Source organism: Colias croceus, chromosome 16, assembly GCF_905220415.1.
Source record: "Colias croceus chromosome 16, ilColCroc2.1".
NCBI lineage: Eukaryota > Metazoa > Arthropoda > Insecta > Lepidoptera > Pieridae > Colias > Colias croceus.
In genome coordinates, this window is record NC_059552.1 from 5899583 (window position 1) to 5917874 (window position 18292).

Below are 18292 nucleotides of genomic sequence, written 5' to 3' on the forward strand. Positions count from 1 at the left end.
TACTCGAGCGCGTCAGATTAAGATATTGGGGGTTGATTTTAGTGTTTTAAGACTAAATTTAATTAATCTGACCATAAGTCCTTGACGCCGCCGAGTTATAGGGTCGCGAACTTGTAAAAAAAAAACGTTAACCCGGCATTCTCGAGCGCGATTTTTTTTATTTTTATTTTGAAGAATATAATCTAAAACTTACTAAAAACACAAAATCTGCCGGTTTACGCATGACCGAAAGTCTGGAGGAGCCATTTCGTCTTCCGAAAAACGCGTTGCAGCATATAAGTCGCGAACTTTACTTTTTCAAAAAAAAAAGTTTAAATAAACAAAAAAGGTAATTTTATTTTACAAAAAAAGGTCTCTTTTCATTTTTGTCCAAAGTTTAATTTTTTTTTACTTGAAGCATCATAAAAACTCAAACTCCCGGTTTTTTGAGTATATCTCGAAAACTGAGGGTGGTAAGAAAAATTGATATGAAATAACGATGATTAAAAAAAAGAAACCCACAAACCTTTTTCGGTCAGATTAAGAGAACCCACCAACATTTTTATCAGATTAAGAAAATATGCTTTCAGGATACCTAGATAAACCTCCCCTATGAAAATCTGACGCGCTCGAGTATTTCAAAAGGACTTTTTTTTTCTGCATTTTCAAAAATTCATCGTAACTTATCGTCATGCCGTAATCGTCAGTTTTTTTAAGGGGAGCTTTCTTGGGGCCTAATTAACACCCCTTCCGAAAATCTGACGCGCTCGAGTAAATTTTTTTTTTGTGCATTTATGACGAATTTATATGCCTAGCCCCACCACGCAAACCGGCAGATTAGTATACCGTTGTTATCAGAGGCACTTGGGGCATACGTAGTATGAATATCTGACGCGCTCGAGAATGCCCAAGTAACTGTTTTTTTTTACATTTTTGAAAATCCGTACACGCCAAACCCACCGCTAAAATGGTTTTTACCATAGAAGCTTTTCTTTTCGAAATTATTTTCTCTTTCGATTTTGATAAGTCTCGACGACGCCGTTGATTACGCCATTTAGCTACCTCGCCTCCCTATCTATAGGTAAACTAGGATATCTATTATCTGCATGCAAAAATGTGCTACAAGATACGTACAATATCTACTACTTATATAGGTTATGCAATTCTTGAAATGGTTTGTTACCAGCTATGATATATAAAAAAGCTAGATACGTTACCCGCTCTCTATTTTGGCAAGAAAAAACTCAGCTAAGTGCCCGAGTTTCACTTAGTCACGCACCATTCAGCGTCGTGGCTGGACGTTCTTTTTATATATTATTCGGCAGTTGTTATTACGAAGTACATGAGTGAGACATGTATTATGTCTCGTGCGTGAGAGTGAAAGAGAGAACAACTGTATTGTTGATATTGCGTTAGTAAGTAGGTATGTATTAATTACGCTGTTTTTTAGTGCAATGTTGTTGGCGTATGCCACGTCTACTAGTATAATAGGTCATTGGTTACCAGTCATAATTTCGTTAGTAAAAGTAAGATTCATTATACTTTTCAAATCGAGAGCATTCCTTGAGTAACCAGCGTAGTCGGTCACGGGGCATTGTGGCGTGGCGCGAACACTACCGTACGTTGGATTCCTCTCACGCTCCAGTTGTCACAAATACCACTAATTGTATCGCGTTTTTACTGCACCGGTGAGGAATTATGGCCATGTTGACATGAATGCTCTGCTGAACTACTAAACATCTATATTATTACGCAACTTGGACGATTACGATACAATTACAGTGCTCTCGAAATTTTCCTGGAAAAATGCTTAATCATCCACCGATTTTAATTTATTTCTGTAAAATCGAACGTTTGCGCTCGCTCTGTATTTCGAGTTATTTAAGAAATAAATTTTACTCTGATAATGCAGGATTTGAACGAAAATTCGCGCTGTTCCCTACGTTTGAATATCGCTGACTGCTGTTATAAAACTGCCTCATTATATAATTAATTATATAGTTAATTAAAATACAAAAACTAAAGCAATCTCAACGTAGGACGTAGTTTGTGTAATATGTTTACTAATAGGGAAATTTTGCCGGAGTGGAAATCGCGCAACTCTGAACTCACCGGCAGTATTTAGTTGACGATCACACCAATCGCACGTTAACGACACCGATACTCGCTTCATTGACAGATGGTAATGAGTTTCGGTGGACGGTCGTAAAAAAATAATGATAATGTGCTGGTGCCTCTTCCGGACACGTTGTCAATGTAAATAAACAAAAGAATCTCCCGCCCCCGTTGACTCACCGCAAAACGTCTTCAAGTGTGTAAAATTAGACTGTGATGTGCTTTGTAAATTTTTAATTGTCAGCATAAATTATGAATCGGTAATTAATTTATAATAGTGATTGTTTGTGCTTTCGGTGTGTATGCGTAACATGAAACACTTTGAAATCTAAGTAAGTATATAAAACAGGAAGTAAAAATTTTTTGTGAATTACCTATGTCTATGTTTGGTAAAATTTAATTTTGGACACAGGATGTACAGCAGTACAGCGCGCAAAAAGCACTATTCTGGGACCGAATCAATACAAGCCGCTTTAAGTTGTAAGTTGTGGCGCTTTTAAATAAACCATATGGCAAGCGTTTTGTTGAGTGTAGCTTCCGTTGTGCTACAAAAACCTTTAAGCTACATCGAGCAATTAGTATACTTCCATTTAAAGACATCATAGGTACATCTTATTCTTTCTTTTACAAAAAAAAAAATACTTAACTTCTGGTAAAAATGAACCTTATATTTCATACAAAAAAATGAAAAGTAATTCAGGGATGATGCATCCTTATAAAATTAACTGCGTTAAAAACAACCGACTTCAAAAACGGAAAAGTAAAAAATAAAAAAGATTTGATATTATTAATTACTACATATTATTTAGATGTGCTATTTATTAAATAGGTTTGATGTCGGTGCACGGGCTTAATACTAAGTGCTTAGTGTTTGGCACCGACTTCAAACCTATTTAATAAATAGCACATCTAAATAATATGTAGTAATTAATAATATCAAATCTTTTTTATTTTTTACTTTTCCGTTTTTGAAGTCGGTTGTTTTTAACGCAGTTAATTTTATTTAATACTTTTTAGTGTAATTTTCAACACGAATCAAACGAGCCCAAACTCGATAAAGTTGAGTCAATATATTACTGAGTTCCTATGGCCACCTTCCGATTCCATCATCAAATCAGCTCTATGTCATGATAATGTTTCATCGCTATCCAATTTACACACTTATACAAAATTTCAGCTCAATCGGTTACCGGGAAGTGAATCAAAGTTACTTGCTACATTCCAATTAAGTCATCGAGTACAGACAAAAATGCTCATAAAATAAAAACTACTGGGCCTAGCCGAATAAAATTTTTATGGGACCAATTCGACACCATCCTGCATCGAACAAAAAAAGAATCACGTAAATCGGTTCAGAAACCTCGGAGTAATCGGTGTACATACATAAAAAAAAAAAAAAAAAAAAAATATACCGGCCGAATTGATAACCTCCTCCTTTTTTTTGAAGTCGGTTAATAAAATAACTGTCTATGTTGACTTGCGTAAAAATGTACTCACATATTCTGTTTACGTATCGATTTTACGTACCTACAGCTACCTAATAAGAAGCGGCCAAGAATGCTGTAGAAATTGAACTATGTATTTTTTTAAATTGGTTTCATAGTTTTATAAAATATACAGGTTGAGATAGGTATCACTAAAATTACTTCTCATATTATATACAATGGTGTACGTTTAATTAGTAACACGATGAAGTAGTCATCAAATTCATTTAACATTTGTGTAGGTATTAACGTATTAGAGATTAAGCATTATTTCATATGTAATAGAACACCCGTTTATCTAGTTTTGTAAGAAAATGCTTAATTTTAATCAAACGTTAGCTTAAATTCTGTCTGTGTAGTCTGATTTCCGAGTATTTTCAGTCTGGACAACAAACTAGAAACAGCATGGTTCGAGTGTTCCCAAGTCAAAACCTGTTGAAATGCCGCCAATATTTTTTTTTTCTACAAATATTTGCACCGTTTTTTGAACATTATATCTAATAGTTTCTGAAAATTAATTAACTATGCAGTAAAAATGGGCAAAAGTAAGATTTGTGACCCATCAACAAGAAAAATAATTTTAAGTTAACATTTTGACAAAAACTGGAGTTACAGGAAAATTGCAAATCATTTAGTGTTCGATAAAAAGATATTCAATGCTATAGTTTATTTCAAAGAGCATGGTACTTCTGATTTAGTGCCTAGAAAACGCTCGACCATGAAAAACCACTGCTCGCGTGGTTAGGCAAATAATTCTTTTCGCAAAGATGAATCCATTTAAAGGTTCCAATTCTTCATCGTGTTACGTGTTTCTAATTAAACGTCCACCACTGTACCTACTTACAAGACCACTAGAAGTTCTTTGGCATATCATGATAATATATACGTTGGACAGGACAGTTCTTTGGCATATTATGATAATATATGCGTACAGTTACTTACATATTTTGTACTGTAAGTGATAACTGCGTTAAAAACAACCGACTTCAAACTTGCACTTGCAAAATTTACAAATACCTACAGACAAAAATGCTCATAAAATAAAAACTACTGGGCCTATCCTAATAAAATTTTTATGGGACCAATTCGACACCATCCCGCATCGAACAAAAAAAGAATCACGTAAATCGGTTCAGAAACCTCGGAGTAATCGGTGTACATACATAAAAAAAAAAAAAAAAAAATTATACCGGCCGAATTGATAACCTCCTCATTTTTTTTTGAGTCCGTTTAAAAATTAAATTGTAATACTGAAATGATTTAAAAGAGCAACTATGAAGTTTCTTGCCGATTCTTCTCCATAGATACCTACTGCTTTCCGAATCGGTGGTAAATGTAAAAATATGTATTGACGTTTCAAAAGTGCTTCTCGAAGAAGTCTAATTGAATAAATAAATGTTTGAGTTTGAGTTTGAGTTCAAGTTACGAGTTTTTATTTTGTGTTAAAATAAATACATCATCACTGACTGGCTCACAGTTTGATAAATAATCTCGGAACAAAAATAAACGTAAGAAACATCTTAATAGCAGATATCTCTTGTAATGAGATCTCTTCATTATTAGTATTGCGAAAACACCACTGCAATTAATTAGCGTTACTATCGCTTATGTCGAAATCTACGGCATTTAAACTGTTGAACGTGTCGTGCAGAAACTAAAACATGAATCCTGAATATATGAGACATCCTTTTTTTATTTATTGTGTTTAATCGTCATCTGGTTAAATCTGCTATATATTTGCCTAAAATATGGTTAAATTATACTTATATGTATATTATTATTGGACGAACACGTACCTACATACACCTAAGTGATGTGGACGCCTGGGCTTGCAAACCATTCTGATTCATTTTGTTTATACTTTACATTGGAGAATCTCAAGAGGTAAATTAGCAATGTTGAGAGCGGTCTATTTAAATTTAGAGGCTTGATAAATAATCGTCGCAAGGCCGATGCTCGACTGCCTTGGTCATACATATGTCGTGGTCATATCGTAGATTTGATCATTTCATGATATGAGTGGCCATTTCACGAAATGGTCGCATATCGTGAAATGGCCAATTTAGTTTGCCCACATCATGATGTGGTTTGGGCAGATCAATGATAAGAAATCGTTTCACGATATGGCCAATTAACGCACGGTTTTTTCATGAAATGATCAAAATTATTTGATCATATCGTAAAATAGTTACATTAATCGTTGGTAGAGGCGCTGCAAGCTCTGTGTTTATGTGATAAGATGGCGGCCGCTGGCGAAAATTAAATTATTCGCAGTTAAAAACTTCATAATTCGTTTAATAACAATATTATGAAGAAAGTCATAGCAAAGAATTTACGACGAAGAGGTACAAGTACTATGGAAAATGTGGATATCTTATATGTATTTAAGAAAAAATGCGACTTAAATAAAATAATTTAAGAAACTACTAAGTACTATATTATTATAATTGTTTTTTAAAAAGCGATCCGCTTCTGGCACTCGCCGGCCGCTGCCGCGGCACGCTCGCTTTGCTCGCTCGGCTTGTTTATCAAAGTCTAACCTAACCTAACTGTTTTCTATTGCAAAAACGATTTGCTTCTGGCATTCGCCGGCCGCTGCCGCGGCACTAACTTAAATGACATTTAACAAGTTTTTAGAATATAGTTATTCTGAAAATTTTTAATATTTTATGGACTCTTTATATTTTATACGATATGACCAAATGTGGATGACCAAATCGTGAAACGTTGACGATTTAACGATCTGATCAAACTATGTTGGCCATTTCACGATATGCGACCATTTCGTGAAATGGCCACTCATATCATGAAATGATCAAATCTACGATATGACCACGACACATATATTATATAGGACGTGGGTTTGGTGATTCATCCTATTACAATCCCGAATTGATATAAGCACACGCAAAACTTAGAAATCTTATCATTAATGACATAATTTAAATAACGTATTGGCATTTCGGCAAGTTGTTTGTGATAAGAAATTTTAGTATAGGCACAAAATATCTTAAAATTTATTCTAGGTATATTGTACTAATATTATAAAGCTGAAGAGCTTGTTTGTTTGAACGCGCTAATCTCAGGAACTACTGGTCCGATTTGAAATATTCTTTTGGTGTTAGATAGCCTATTTATCGAGGAAGGCTATAGATATAGACCAACAGGTGCGGAGCAATTCGGGTAAAACCGCGGAGCACAGCTAATAAAGATTAAAATACACTCACCGGCACGGAATCTTGGCCACTTACAAATTTGCCGATAAAAAAAGTTTGAAGTGTTTTTCACGATTTTTTTGTATGCAGATATGTTAACATATTATTTGTTTAATTTTATGGTAAGAAATCATTGAGTTTGAGAATAATCTTTTACCACTTTTTAAGAGTTACTCGAAATTTGTGATTTGTGCGGTTAAGCCGAAGTTACGAATTGTTCGTTTTAAACTTTTTTCGATATCTTTTATGCCGTTTTAAGATATTGTTATTGTTGTACTGTAGTCAATGATCATAACAAACAATAAAAAATGCCATTAACATCTGAACAACCTACTCACGCCATCACAATGTTAGACCAATGACTGCCGCAACGTAAAGTACCTAATGTACAGTACGTACCTCGTTCAGCGATGCACTATGCATGGAGAAGATACCAGTAGACTGGCAGCCACATGTGCAGACCAGGAAATGAAGGTGTGAGGTGCACATCAGCTCGAGAAGACCCGTTTATTGTTCGAGAGATACTCAGAAATGGCTTTCTGACAGTTTTTAGGATACGCCACCGGCTCTAAAACACCAGGATAATAAATGTGAGTGAGCAATCGGTGAGAAGACTAATGAAAGAAGTTAATTTGAAGGTTTTCAGACCAGCACGCCGTCCAGAACTCCTCAGACATCACAGAGAAGCACGTCTTCGTTTTGCACGAGAACATGAAAACTGGACCCACAGCCAGTGCGCTCGTGAGGTGTTCACAGATGGCTGCTAAGGCACTTTACGAGCTTCTGATAGCCAACAGTCAGTATAGAGGAGACGAGAAGAGAGGTTTTCACACATCACCACACTCAAAATGCGATTTTTCATGGAGGGTCAGTAATGGTATGGGGCGGTATAAGTTCCGATGCTCGCACGGAGTTATTTATCGTAGATAATGGCTTAAATTTGATCAGGTACATCGAGGAAATTCTCCAGGAACATTTTCAGCCCTATTACAGGTTTATCAGTGAAGAAAATTTGCTACTTATACACTATAACGCAGGTCCGCGTGTCGTACGATACGTATAAGAGTACCTTCAAGAGGTTATTATTGAAAAATTGGAGTGGCTAGCTCGTAGCCCGGATCTTAATCCAATAGAACACATCTGGGACATGCTTAAAAGAAACATAAAGTTCGATTCCAACCCAGCACTAATGTTAGATGAGCTTAGAAATACAGCTGGGGCCGTTAGGTACACTATAGCTCAAGTGGTCTCCAAAAATGTCTTCTAGAGTATGCCAGACTGGATGCAAACAGTGTTTAAGGCAAGAGAAGGAAACACCCTTTATTAAAAGGTTCAATTTTTTTATGGAAACGTTCTTTCTAATTTTTTTGCATTTTTTAAGAAATCATTTAAATTTCACAGGATATGCGTAAATTCTTGTTTAATTCATATCTACTCGGTAGTACTTCTTATTAACTTCCAATTATTACTAAAAGTTAGTAAAAACATTAAAGTAACTAGTTTTGATTAAATTTTTATTGAATTTTGTAGTAGAAAAGAAATAGTGTTATTTTACGCAAAAATTTGCAGTGGCCAAGATTCCCTGCCGGTGAGTGTAGAATCTGTTTAAAATATTATACCTAGGTAGGTATATCTTTTCTATTTTTATAACTACTTTAAATGTTTAATAATTCAAAAAAACTTAAATTAATTAATTATGTAACTAAAGCAAATAATTGGAACCATTTTAACATAGGAAGTAGGAATTGTGTTTCCTTTTATGCCATTTTACATGACCATGGAGGGAAGGAAACGATTTTTATTAGCATTAAGGTCACGACAATTTACTCGCAGTTGCGGGGCTACTGAACATTAAATTACGTTTAACGGATAAGAGCCAAATCGCAAATTGTTTATGTACTCACTTTTAATTTATATAGAGTAATAGTAATTTAATTAATTGCGAATGCGTGTTGAATTATATTATTGCAACATTAATTTGGCAAGCAAAGTGGTTTCTAATTCGTACATTTTTACATGCATTTAAGTCGTTTAAAGTTACGTAATGCGTTAATTTGTACGTGTGGCCGATACTTTCATGAAGCGTCTATCACAATTTACATTTTTTGTGATTTTTAATACTTATCGATCAGGAGAGCAGGTACTTAATTTATTGCTTTAATTTCAAGTGTTATACAAATCAGTATCCATCATACAGTGCAATAGGATAATCCAATTACTAAAGAATAATATACAGAATAATTAAAATATAGGGATAAAATTAAATTAATTACTTACCTAAAATGGTCAACAACCATACTATAAATGATAGCGCGAGTGTTAGCTGTCTTTTGCAAGACAACATTCAAGAATCATTGATGTTTTATACAGCTGTATTGCAGTATACTCTGAATAATATGAGTTCCCGGTTTTTGTGTGTAAACTTAGACATAAACACATGGGTGTTAACGTAAACATTAATGCCAAGACTTGACACCTACATAATATATATAGTAGCAGTTCAGCGTTTCACTTCCTACATAAAATTTTGAGGTCAGACTGATGTCAACGACCAAATCTTTAGACTGTCTTAATGCGTTTTGTGATAGAGGAAGCTTGTATTTAGCAGCACTAAAAGGGTGATATTATGTTATAAGGGATACGGGGCTTCCGTTCATTGCGAGGACTACCCATGCCATGGTATGAATATTCGACAGGGCTATATACTGTACGTAGTGTAAATATGGTTTTTCCACGATCGTTATTGAATTTAGTGAAGATCGTTAATTTTGGAATAAAATGATATCTACACGTCTATAGACGTTTAGCGAGTCATTGAAAAATTGTCAGTCTGCAATGTCGCGGTCGCTTGTCTGATGAAAGTATAATGTCGTAAACAAACTACAATGTCGTACATTCAGCTAAATTGGCAGTATTCGTAGTGGGAGGCGGTTTGGCGTCAGAGAGGATGAAAGTGAAACGCGCGTGGTGCCGTGGTCATTCAACCCGGCACGCGCCTGCATCCTCGGCTCGATCTCTTTGCTCATGTTGCGCTGTGGTTATGATTTCATTGCAGCGTGGAGACGGGTTCCAGCCGCCTCGACGCGTCAAAGGTGCTCTACAATCTGACCATTTATACAGGCGTCAGTGCTATACGTTAAGTAGAGATACAAATGTAAATAACTCGCCCCAGCCCACCATTGATCCCAAACGCAGATAAACTGAAATGAAAAGTAAGAGTAAGGATTCATAAATAATGAGTCACCAGCGAGCTGCTCGCGCTTTGTGATAGAATGTTTTTATAATAAAATCAATAACATTCCATCGAGATTAATCTTATCTTTGCGTTTCTATATTATTGCGACTAGTAAGTCTCGACACCGTTCTGCGCTGCCCGGGTTCAACCGTGATAAAAACCAAAAAAGAAAGTAATATCATCTGAATTATGCTCCTTATTTCTCTCCATTAAGGGTAAAGCAAGTGCTTACCTATTTACTTATTTACAGTTCATGTGTTATTATGGTACATAGGTGCGCTACACCACTGAAAAGTATTGTGATTATACGTGGTACGTGCATGGTGTATTTCCCGTGAAAGAGTAACAAACATACATACTCAATCAATCCTGAAATACATTCGCATTTATAATATTACTATAGGACAACGGTCGCATATATTATATGTCATTGATATTTTAGTTATTCTATTCAAATTAAAAACCATTTTACTAGACTGTACATGCCCTCAAAAATATCTCAATTCCAATAGTTAATTAAATTTTTGCTATATTGTATAGTATCTGGAAATGTAATTAAATATAATTATTATATTTATAGAGCTCCGACTATTATAAGACTTTATAAAATGATATCATGAATTTTATTACTTTTATATACATTAAGTTTGTTGTAAAATTAGTGACCTTTTTGGTTAAAACATTGATTTTTAATTTTGATTAATAATACTAATGTGATAACATTGCCCATTGCCTCGTATGGTCTAACACATCCATCTTGATTCTTGTTAGTAATAGCTATTTGAATATATATTACACTACCACTGACCTTCAAGCTTATGTGCTCAGATGACTGTGTCAACATTCAACGCCGCATAAATAATTATGTTTATACGTAATACTATATTAATATGAGTGTCTGTTTTTTAAACTGAAGCATGTTCTCGGCTTTCAGAATGATACGCTTCATCTTGTGTTTCACGGATCAGCAGTGGTCGTATTGGGTAACTGCTGTACTGTAAAATTCTAACTAAGTTGCAAACTCTGAATTTTGCTTGGGATCAATTTCGACATTATTTCGTCTCTTTGACAATTATGGCTTAAGGTCTTAACTCTTACTCAAGTCTAAGTTTTTTACGAATGTATTATCATGTAAACAAACATAAAATAAAAACAGTGTAGTGTTTTTATTAAAAATCTCCCGTTTCAAGTCGCGAGCTTTATTTAACATCGCTTAAATATTTCCCATAGTATTCGATGTGTATAATATATAAAACATATAAACATAATAACATTATTTTGTAAACTATAACGGTACACTGCTAAATTAGGTAGGTTTCCTGCCATACAATCTACGTGCTCTGCTTGCTGTTTGCAAAACTCGGCGCTGATATGTGTTTGTAAATAGCATTGCTAGCGGCTACGGTTGCCTACGTCTTGATTATGAAACATTTACTTATTCTCGCATTTCACAAGATACTGGAATGTGTTTCAATGAACTTCTAAATCACCACCTAACTGAATTCACACAATATATAAGCCCTCTATAGCACGGAAACGGTATACTTTTGTCAGAATATTAAACCTACTCATTTTTTCAACATAAATGTTCCAATTGGTTTGTAGAACTAAACAATAAACAAGTCGTTTAACATCATTTATAAAGTTCACTATTTTATAAGCAATTTTTCTGTATTACGCAGTTATGTAATTTTATTCATACTAGCGGAACAGTTGCTATATAGTCACGGCATACGACACGCATGGTCGGTCCACGTTTGTCTCGTACACAAACACAATATGGATAGAAGAATGAGAGTGAATCACCGGACCACTCCCACGCCACTCATCATTTCTGTAGAGATGTTGCTAATTAGCAAGTTCCCGTGACGCAATTAACAATGTTAAAAAAGTTAATTCAGATATTTTTCTGATTATCAAAGTAAAGTGAGAATATGAAATATTGTATCATTTAAATTTTACATGTTATATACGCTGTGAACTTGTTTGGTGAGTTACTTGCCAGACAAAACAGTGTCCACAGGACAGTTAATATAATTCTTTACTTCTATTCTATAAGTGAAATAAATGATTTATTTATTTATTGATTCTCTAATAATTAATGTTGTAAAAAGATCATTAATGGATATATCACTATTCACTACTGTACATAATATCTTTTACCCGCAATCGAGGTCCAGGCTAAGTGCTAGTCTAGGCTTGCAGTTTCTCTTAACTTTCATCCAATTTGTTACGATAGCGAGATTGAAAATTATAATTTTCTCTCACTCTGTCGCCTATGCATGAGAACTCATAAAAGTTATATGCACGTGTATGCAAACTTATGGTTTAGTAATGAGGTGGTTGCTGTGATTAAAATATAATTTCAGATTAAAATTAAAATACAGGCATCACCATGTGGTGAATTCACACAACGTAACAAAATTTGAAAAAATGTTAGGTACATTTTTTCAAATTTTGTGACGTAACTAAATTAGGTTTTAGCAGTAGGATAGCAAAGACAATCCCAAAGAAATGTAAAACTACGAATACATACTAAACGTGTTTACTTATTTAAAATCAAGATGAAGTAAGTTTCTATAGTAATTTTCGTAACTCAAAAACTAAAAGTTTCAAAAAATTAAATTACAGATTTAGGTTCCATAGGACAATAGCTAACCACAATAAAATTTACGACTCTCAACTCGACGCGACGCCCTATAAATAACAGTTTTACCCTTTCTTATATTATTTAAACATTCCGAAAATATTTTTTATGTCTTTGTATGAAACGTTACTTTGCGAGAGAAGATAAATGTCTAGAAAATGTTTAGTACAAGCACGTACAAGTAGGTGTTAATTACGGCCTGTGAAAAGCCGGTGAAAAGTGTTCCACCAACTTCTACAATTGTTGTTCACCGTTATACGCTCACTCCAATTGTTTAAGGGCTTGTTCCGTTCCCATAGAAACACCCGTCTCGTATTTTAATTAATTACATTTTCATATTATTAGGGTCGCAGATTTTGATTACTCATAATAAGCCAAATATTTCGAAATGAATTTTTGATTTAAATAAAATATTATGACTAAAATAACAAGTTTGTACCTACATAGTAATTCTAAATGCCAATCATTTTAAACAACGATCTAAACGTTTTTTATTTTGTCAACAGACGATGAAGTGCTCTTGAACAGCCGTGTTGGTTACATCGCCTGCTATGAACTCTGACGTGCATCGTCACCAGGCGCATCCGCCACTTGCACAGGTAATTTGAATATATCACACTTCACAGTACATCCATGGAGTGGATAAACTATATTTTGTAAAAAAACCAACCTCCGTTAATCGTAATTATAAAGTACTTATAAATTACAGTTGTTTACCAATAAAAAATCACGACTTTATACTTGTTTTATGATTCTACAAGTTTATTTCTTTATAATAACGGCGACATTGTTTGATATGATGTAGCGATGATTAAGTCTCTTGTATTCTGACGAAAAATCTTATCAGTACCTACGATATACACACATATTCCATTATGAAGCACTTGATTAAGTTTAAGAAGGAGCGTTTTGTATTATCGCATTTTATGTGAGTCACGTGCGCAATTAACTCGATACCATGTGTGGCAAACATAAGTAGCATTGTATCACATTTCCAACTGCAATAAATGTATCTCGAACTTATATAAGCCAATAGTGTCTACACGATATTATGTCGATCTGCTATTGCGTTGTACCTAATTCTAAATACTTCATCCTAATTAGATCTTTTTTCCCAATTTCCAAGCAAACCCTCTCATAATTTACTTCAATATCATTCTAATATTTAAAGAAGACACTCAAGTAGCTGCATTATAAAAGACACCATGTTATAAAGTAAAAAGCCCGTTTAAGTAAATGCAAAGTTGAATTTTAATCTGGCACTCATCCAAGGTTCACGTTCAATGTCTCGTTAACTCTAAGCTGCTCATAACAAATCCTTCAACTTCATTGAACAAAAGAAATTATTTCCGTATAGTCTGTAGCATTCAAAATTTTAATAAACTGCAACGTCAACAATTTTTTAATTAAGCATTATTGGTTTCAACAATTTTATGATAGACGACTCTTGATTACTGCGTATTATATCTTATGAGGAAAATACTTCATACTTTATGATCATTTGATCAAATGAACACACAGAACACGTAGTGTGTATTACGGAGGCGATGTAATTTAGCATAGTGGTCATATATTATTGCCTGAGTAATACTTGTAGATGCTTCGATTAGTGTCATGTTTTCCTTTTGAAATAATAAAATATTATGTTTATTACGTCAATTGTCCATGGACACGCTATGCGGAATGCCTGCTCTCTTTACGGATAATTTGTATGTTGAGAATTTTTGATGAAAACAATTTGCTACGTCAGTGATTACGCACTACAAGAACCTAAACATGGAAACTAATTATATAATATATTTAACGTAATTTTGTTTTTTCTAATTATCGGAGTGTTAAGTGAAACATCATGATGACTCAAAATCATGATTGCGCAGAACATTATAAAGTAAACGAAACATAATAGAATAATATAAATTGTAAATTATACGGATTACGGAAAACTTCAACAGGAATTATAGTTTTTGTGTAGTTCATTCACAATCATGATTCATGATACTATCTTTGTAGTTAGTCCGAATGTCATTTGTCAGATAAAAAGTTTTATATTATTTTCTTTATTAAATAATTCGTGAATTACCTAGTAAATTGCAAATGACAAATACAATGATAACGTTATAAATTATAATTAACCCAGATTAGCAAAATCCCACCACAATGCGGCCTTGTAACACAAACTTGTATGCAAGGACTTAGTAAAACTAATGCTTATTTGTTTTTTTTACCGATAACAACTGCATTCTGAACCCATAACTCAAGTAGCCTTGTGTATACTGATAACAATAATAACAATATTTCTCTTAATACTTCTAATAGATTAACACGAATGTGTTGTTTTTTTAAATATTTGATATAATAACATATTTATGATATACATACTTATTTCTATGTTTTTATTTAAACACATAATTCAGACACTAGACTAAACACACTTTTGGAATGATAGAAATCTTAATCATCAGTATTATTCACAAAAATAAAGGTATAAAAATTATTTTTTTTATCTCTTTTAACCGTAGCTAATACATAATAATATTTCTAAGAAGCATTATTACTTATTATAAATTTTTAAATATTTTTATATAATATTATTACGGAAATGATATTTAGAAATTCAACCACTTTCACACTGGTTTCACTTATTTTTATTTTTCTTAAAAAGAAATATACTATTACGTTTCCGATGAACGCTTCCGACACAACATCATTATCAGGTTCTATAATAATTAATAACATTATTTCTATATTAATTACTCTCAACTTCTCAAGTGATAAGGCTGTATAATCTTCCTATAAGTGTATCATATCTCTATGTTTTATTAGAGTGTTTTCAATAAATATATTTTTTGTATTTCAGCACGGCGTCCACGCAGGCGCGCAGGGCGTGGGTCCTTGCGGTTGGTACTCCGCGTCCGCTGCGCCGGCGCCCACCGCACCCGCGAGGCTCAAGCGCTCGCAGCCCCCGCACCAACTACCGGTACTTTATTTGATTTATTTTTGGATTTTTTCATCTATCAGTTTATTTATTTATAAATATCTCGTTTGATTAGGTGACGGCTATCTTCTTTATTGTTAGTAGTAATTAGTATACATAATTGATAATATGTCTTTGAGCAAAAGGTTGAGTATAATGGTCACACTTCATTAAGCGTACTTCAGGAGGAAACATTCATTTTTACAACATCTAAATAAGACTTAATTCTGATATTGCAAAATATTGTATAAATGATTGCTTAGAAGAAATCAATGATGTAAATCTTGCTACAGAATAATTAGTTAAAGGAAATAAATATTCACAAGTCTTGATTACTTTTTTATTACTTGTTTGAAAGTCAATATTAATATAATGTTTAATTTATAATTAATAGAATCTACAATTTTCTGTCACTATACCATTGTTTAATATACCCATATCTCTTTTTTATTATCTATTATTATATACTAAAAAGAAAACAAAGCTCATAAAAAAGTATATATTGTTATATGTTGCAGTATGTACCTGTTTATTTTTTCTTAATGTTGTAAACAAAACTATTAAGAAAAAAACAATTAATTCAACCAACATTCAACAAACACATTCTACTGAATAAAACACGTAAAGTATTTTGTCCTTTTGCGCAGTAAAATTGTCATTTAATAAAATACAATAATTATTACATACTATGCTCTATTAACCACAGTTAACGAATAAATTAAAAAGCTTTATGTTGCGTTGTAAATACATTGTTATAACATCCTCCATATATGTTAATGTTATGTATTGTTGTCCATGTGTGTATTGTGGTATTAGGAAATCTATGACCAACACAAGGACAAAGATGGAATAGAAAACAATACTTTAGAACTCAAACTGTTTGAATTCATTCAGAAAAGATGATAGACGATACATACGAAAGTACTATAGTCATGATAAAATGGCGTATTATGTGAAGGCTTTTGTCATTGCTATAGAGGAAAAACCTTTATCACAGAAATCGCTTATTGCGTTGTATTGTCATGAACCTGAGTTATATAGTGATTGGATATTTCTATTGTATGTTTCTATCAATTACTTAGTTTCTATTATGAAAGCCTCATTGGGTCCATACTGTAAGATTTCTAAAACAAAACTATTACTACAATTAATTAGTAGATAAGTAGTTCGTCAATTTGTTTTTGTCAGTGATAACAAAGAAGTTTTTTTTTTCTTATTTTCAAAACTAATTTCGTAAAATAGATAATCACTTTCTTATTAAAACGTGTTTGATAACTAATTGTTCTTGTTGTAGTCCGGAGGCGGTGTGAGCGGCAGTAATGGGCCCCACGCTCCTCTCTCGCCCACTGCATTGCAAAATTCTATCCAACATAACGTAAGTGTTATATAATTTAATGGGTATTGATTTTTATTTTGACGTTTATTAAAATTAATAATCTTACATTTTCCCCTTAAAAGTAAAATATTGGTTCATTTTATAATTGAAATGGTTATAATGTAAGATTAGCTCAAATCAGTGGTAAACTCACTAAAATCACGTCCATTTCAGACATTTCTAAATATATTCTGACCTTGTAATCTAAGGGGCATTAAATCCTACTACATATAATATGCGAAAGTTTGTGAGGATGTGTGTGTGTTTGTAACTCTTTCAAGCATTGAAAATAATTCATTCTATTGAAAATAAGCACACATATAGAGGGTAGCTTGGATTAACACATAGGATAGGTTTTTTCCCGAATATCCCACGGGAACGGGAAATATGCGGGTTTTTCTGATAAACGCGGGTGAAGACGAGGGCGGAAAGCTAGTAATATAACAAGAACATGTGTAACGATAGCAATATGTGAAATGTCATCTTGAACAACTAGCATAATACATATTTAACATATCAGTACGATCTTAAACTGCACAGAACACGCAAATGTAAATTACACACTTATCATCATAATACTCTACTAACCCATTCAATTTGCTACATCTTTTTTTTTAAACCTACAAAACATAAGCTCTATAATAATAGACCACTAATATGAAGATTATGGTCTTAATTAATCGTCTATTAAATAAGATTGTTCAATGAGTGAACACAATAGTGTGCGATGCAATATCGATCGCAATAATTACGGTTATGGTTGAGTGGTAACGCGTGCTCGTTTGCAGAATGTGATGTCGTCGTCGGTGCGCGCGCCCGCGCCGCCCGGCCCCGCCCCCGCGATGCACGTATCGCAGACTGCCGGTATGTTTGTTTGTTTATTTGTTTATTACTTGTAAACATGAAAAATTAGGGTTTTATTTGTTAATGGATTAACAGGAACGCTAAATTTTGAATAATAATTACAGATTTGCAAAATATTTGTTGCGTGAAGCCTAGAAAAAATGATAGTTAGAGAAAAAGTGTTATTCTTTGACCGCCTCCCCTGTGCAGAATGAAACGCGTGAACATTGGTCTACAAAGACTCTGATTTGAAACCCAGTAGGCACTTACATGAATGATTCGACACGGCAGGCTGATGCTAACAAATATCAATCAAGTGAACAGATGTAAAATATATGTCATACTAGCTGCCCCAGCAGACGTTGTTCTGCCCTATTGACCTTTTTCGTGGCTTCGCTCCATAAGGACCTTCCTTGTGCCTTAAC

The 18292-nt window shown here is 33.6% G+C and overlaps 1 protein-coding gene across 2 annotated transcripts in view; it reads left to right on the forward strand.

The window, feature by feature from the left end:
* The window catches only part of LOC123698344 (tyrosine-protein kinase CSK), a 33246-nt gene that overhangs the window by 3235 nt on the left and 11719 nt on the right, over positions 1-18292 (forward strand). Inside the window, exons 1-5 of one of the 2 annotated variants that reach the window (XM_045644939.1) lie at positions 1975-2426; positions 13182-13274; positions 15533-15652; positions 16944-17024; positions 17813-17888. In XM_045644939.1, the coding sequence (XP_045500895.1) occupies positions 13227-13274; positions 15533-15652; positions 16944-17024; positions 17813-17888 (325 nt within the window). In that variant the 5' untranslated portion in view covers positions 1975-2426; positions 13182-13226. Of the gene's footprint in view, positions 1-1974; positions 2427-13181; positions 13275-15532; positions 15653-16943; positions 17025-17812; positions 17889-18292 lie in introns of those variants that run through there. The other variant, XM_045644938.1, reaches the window with a different exon arrangement.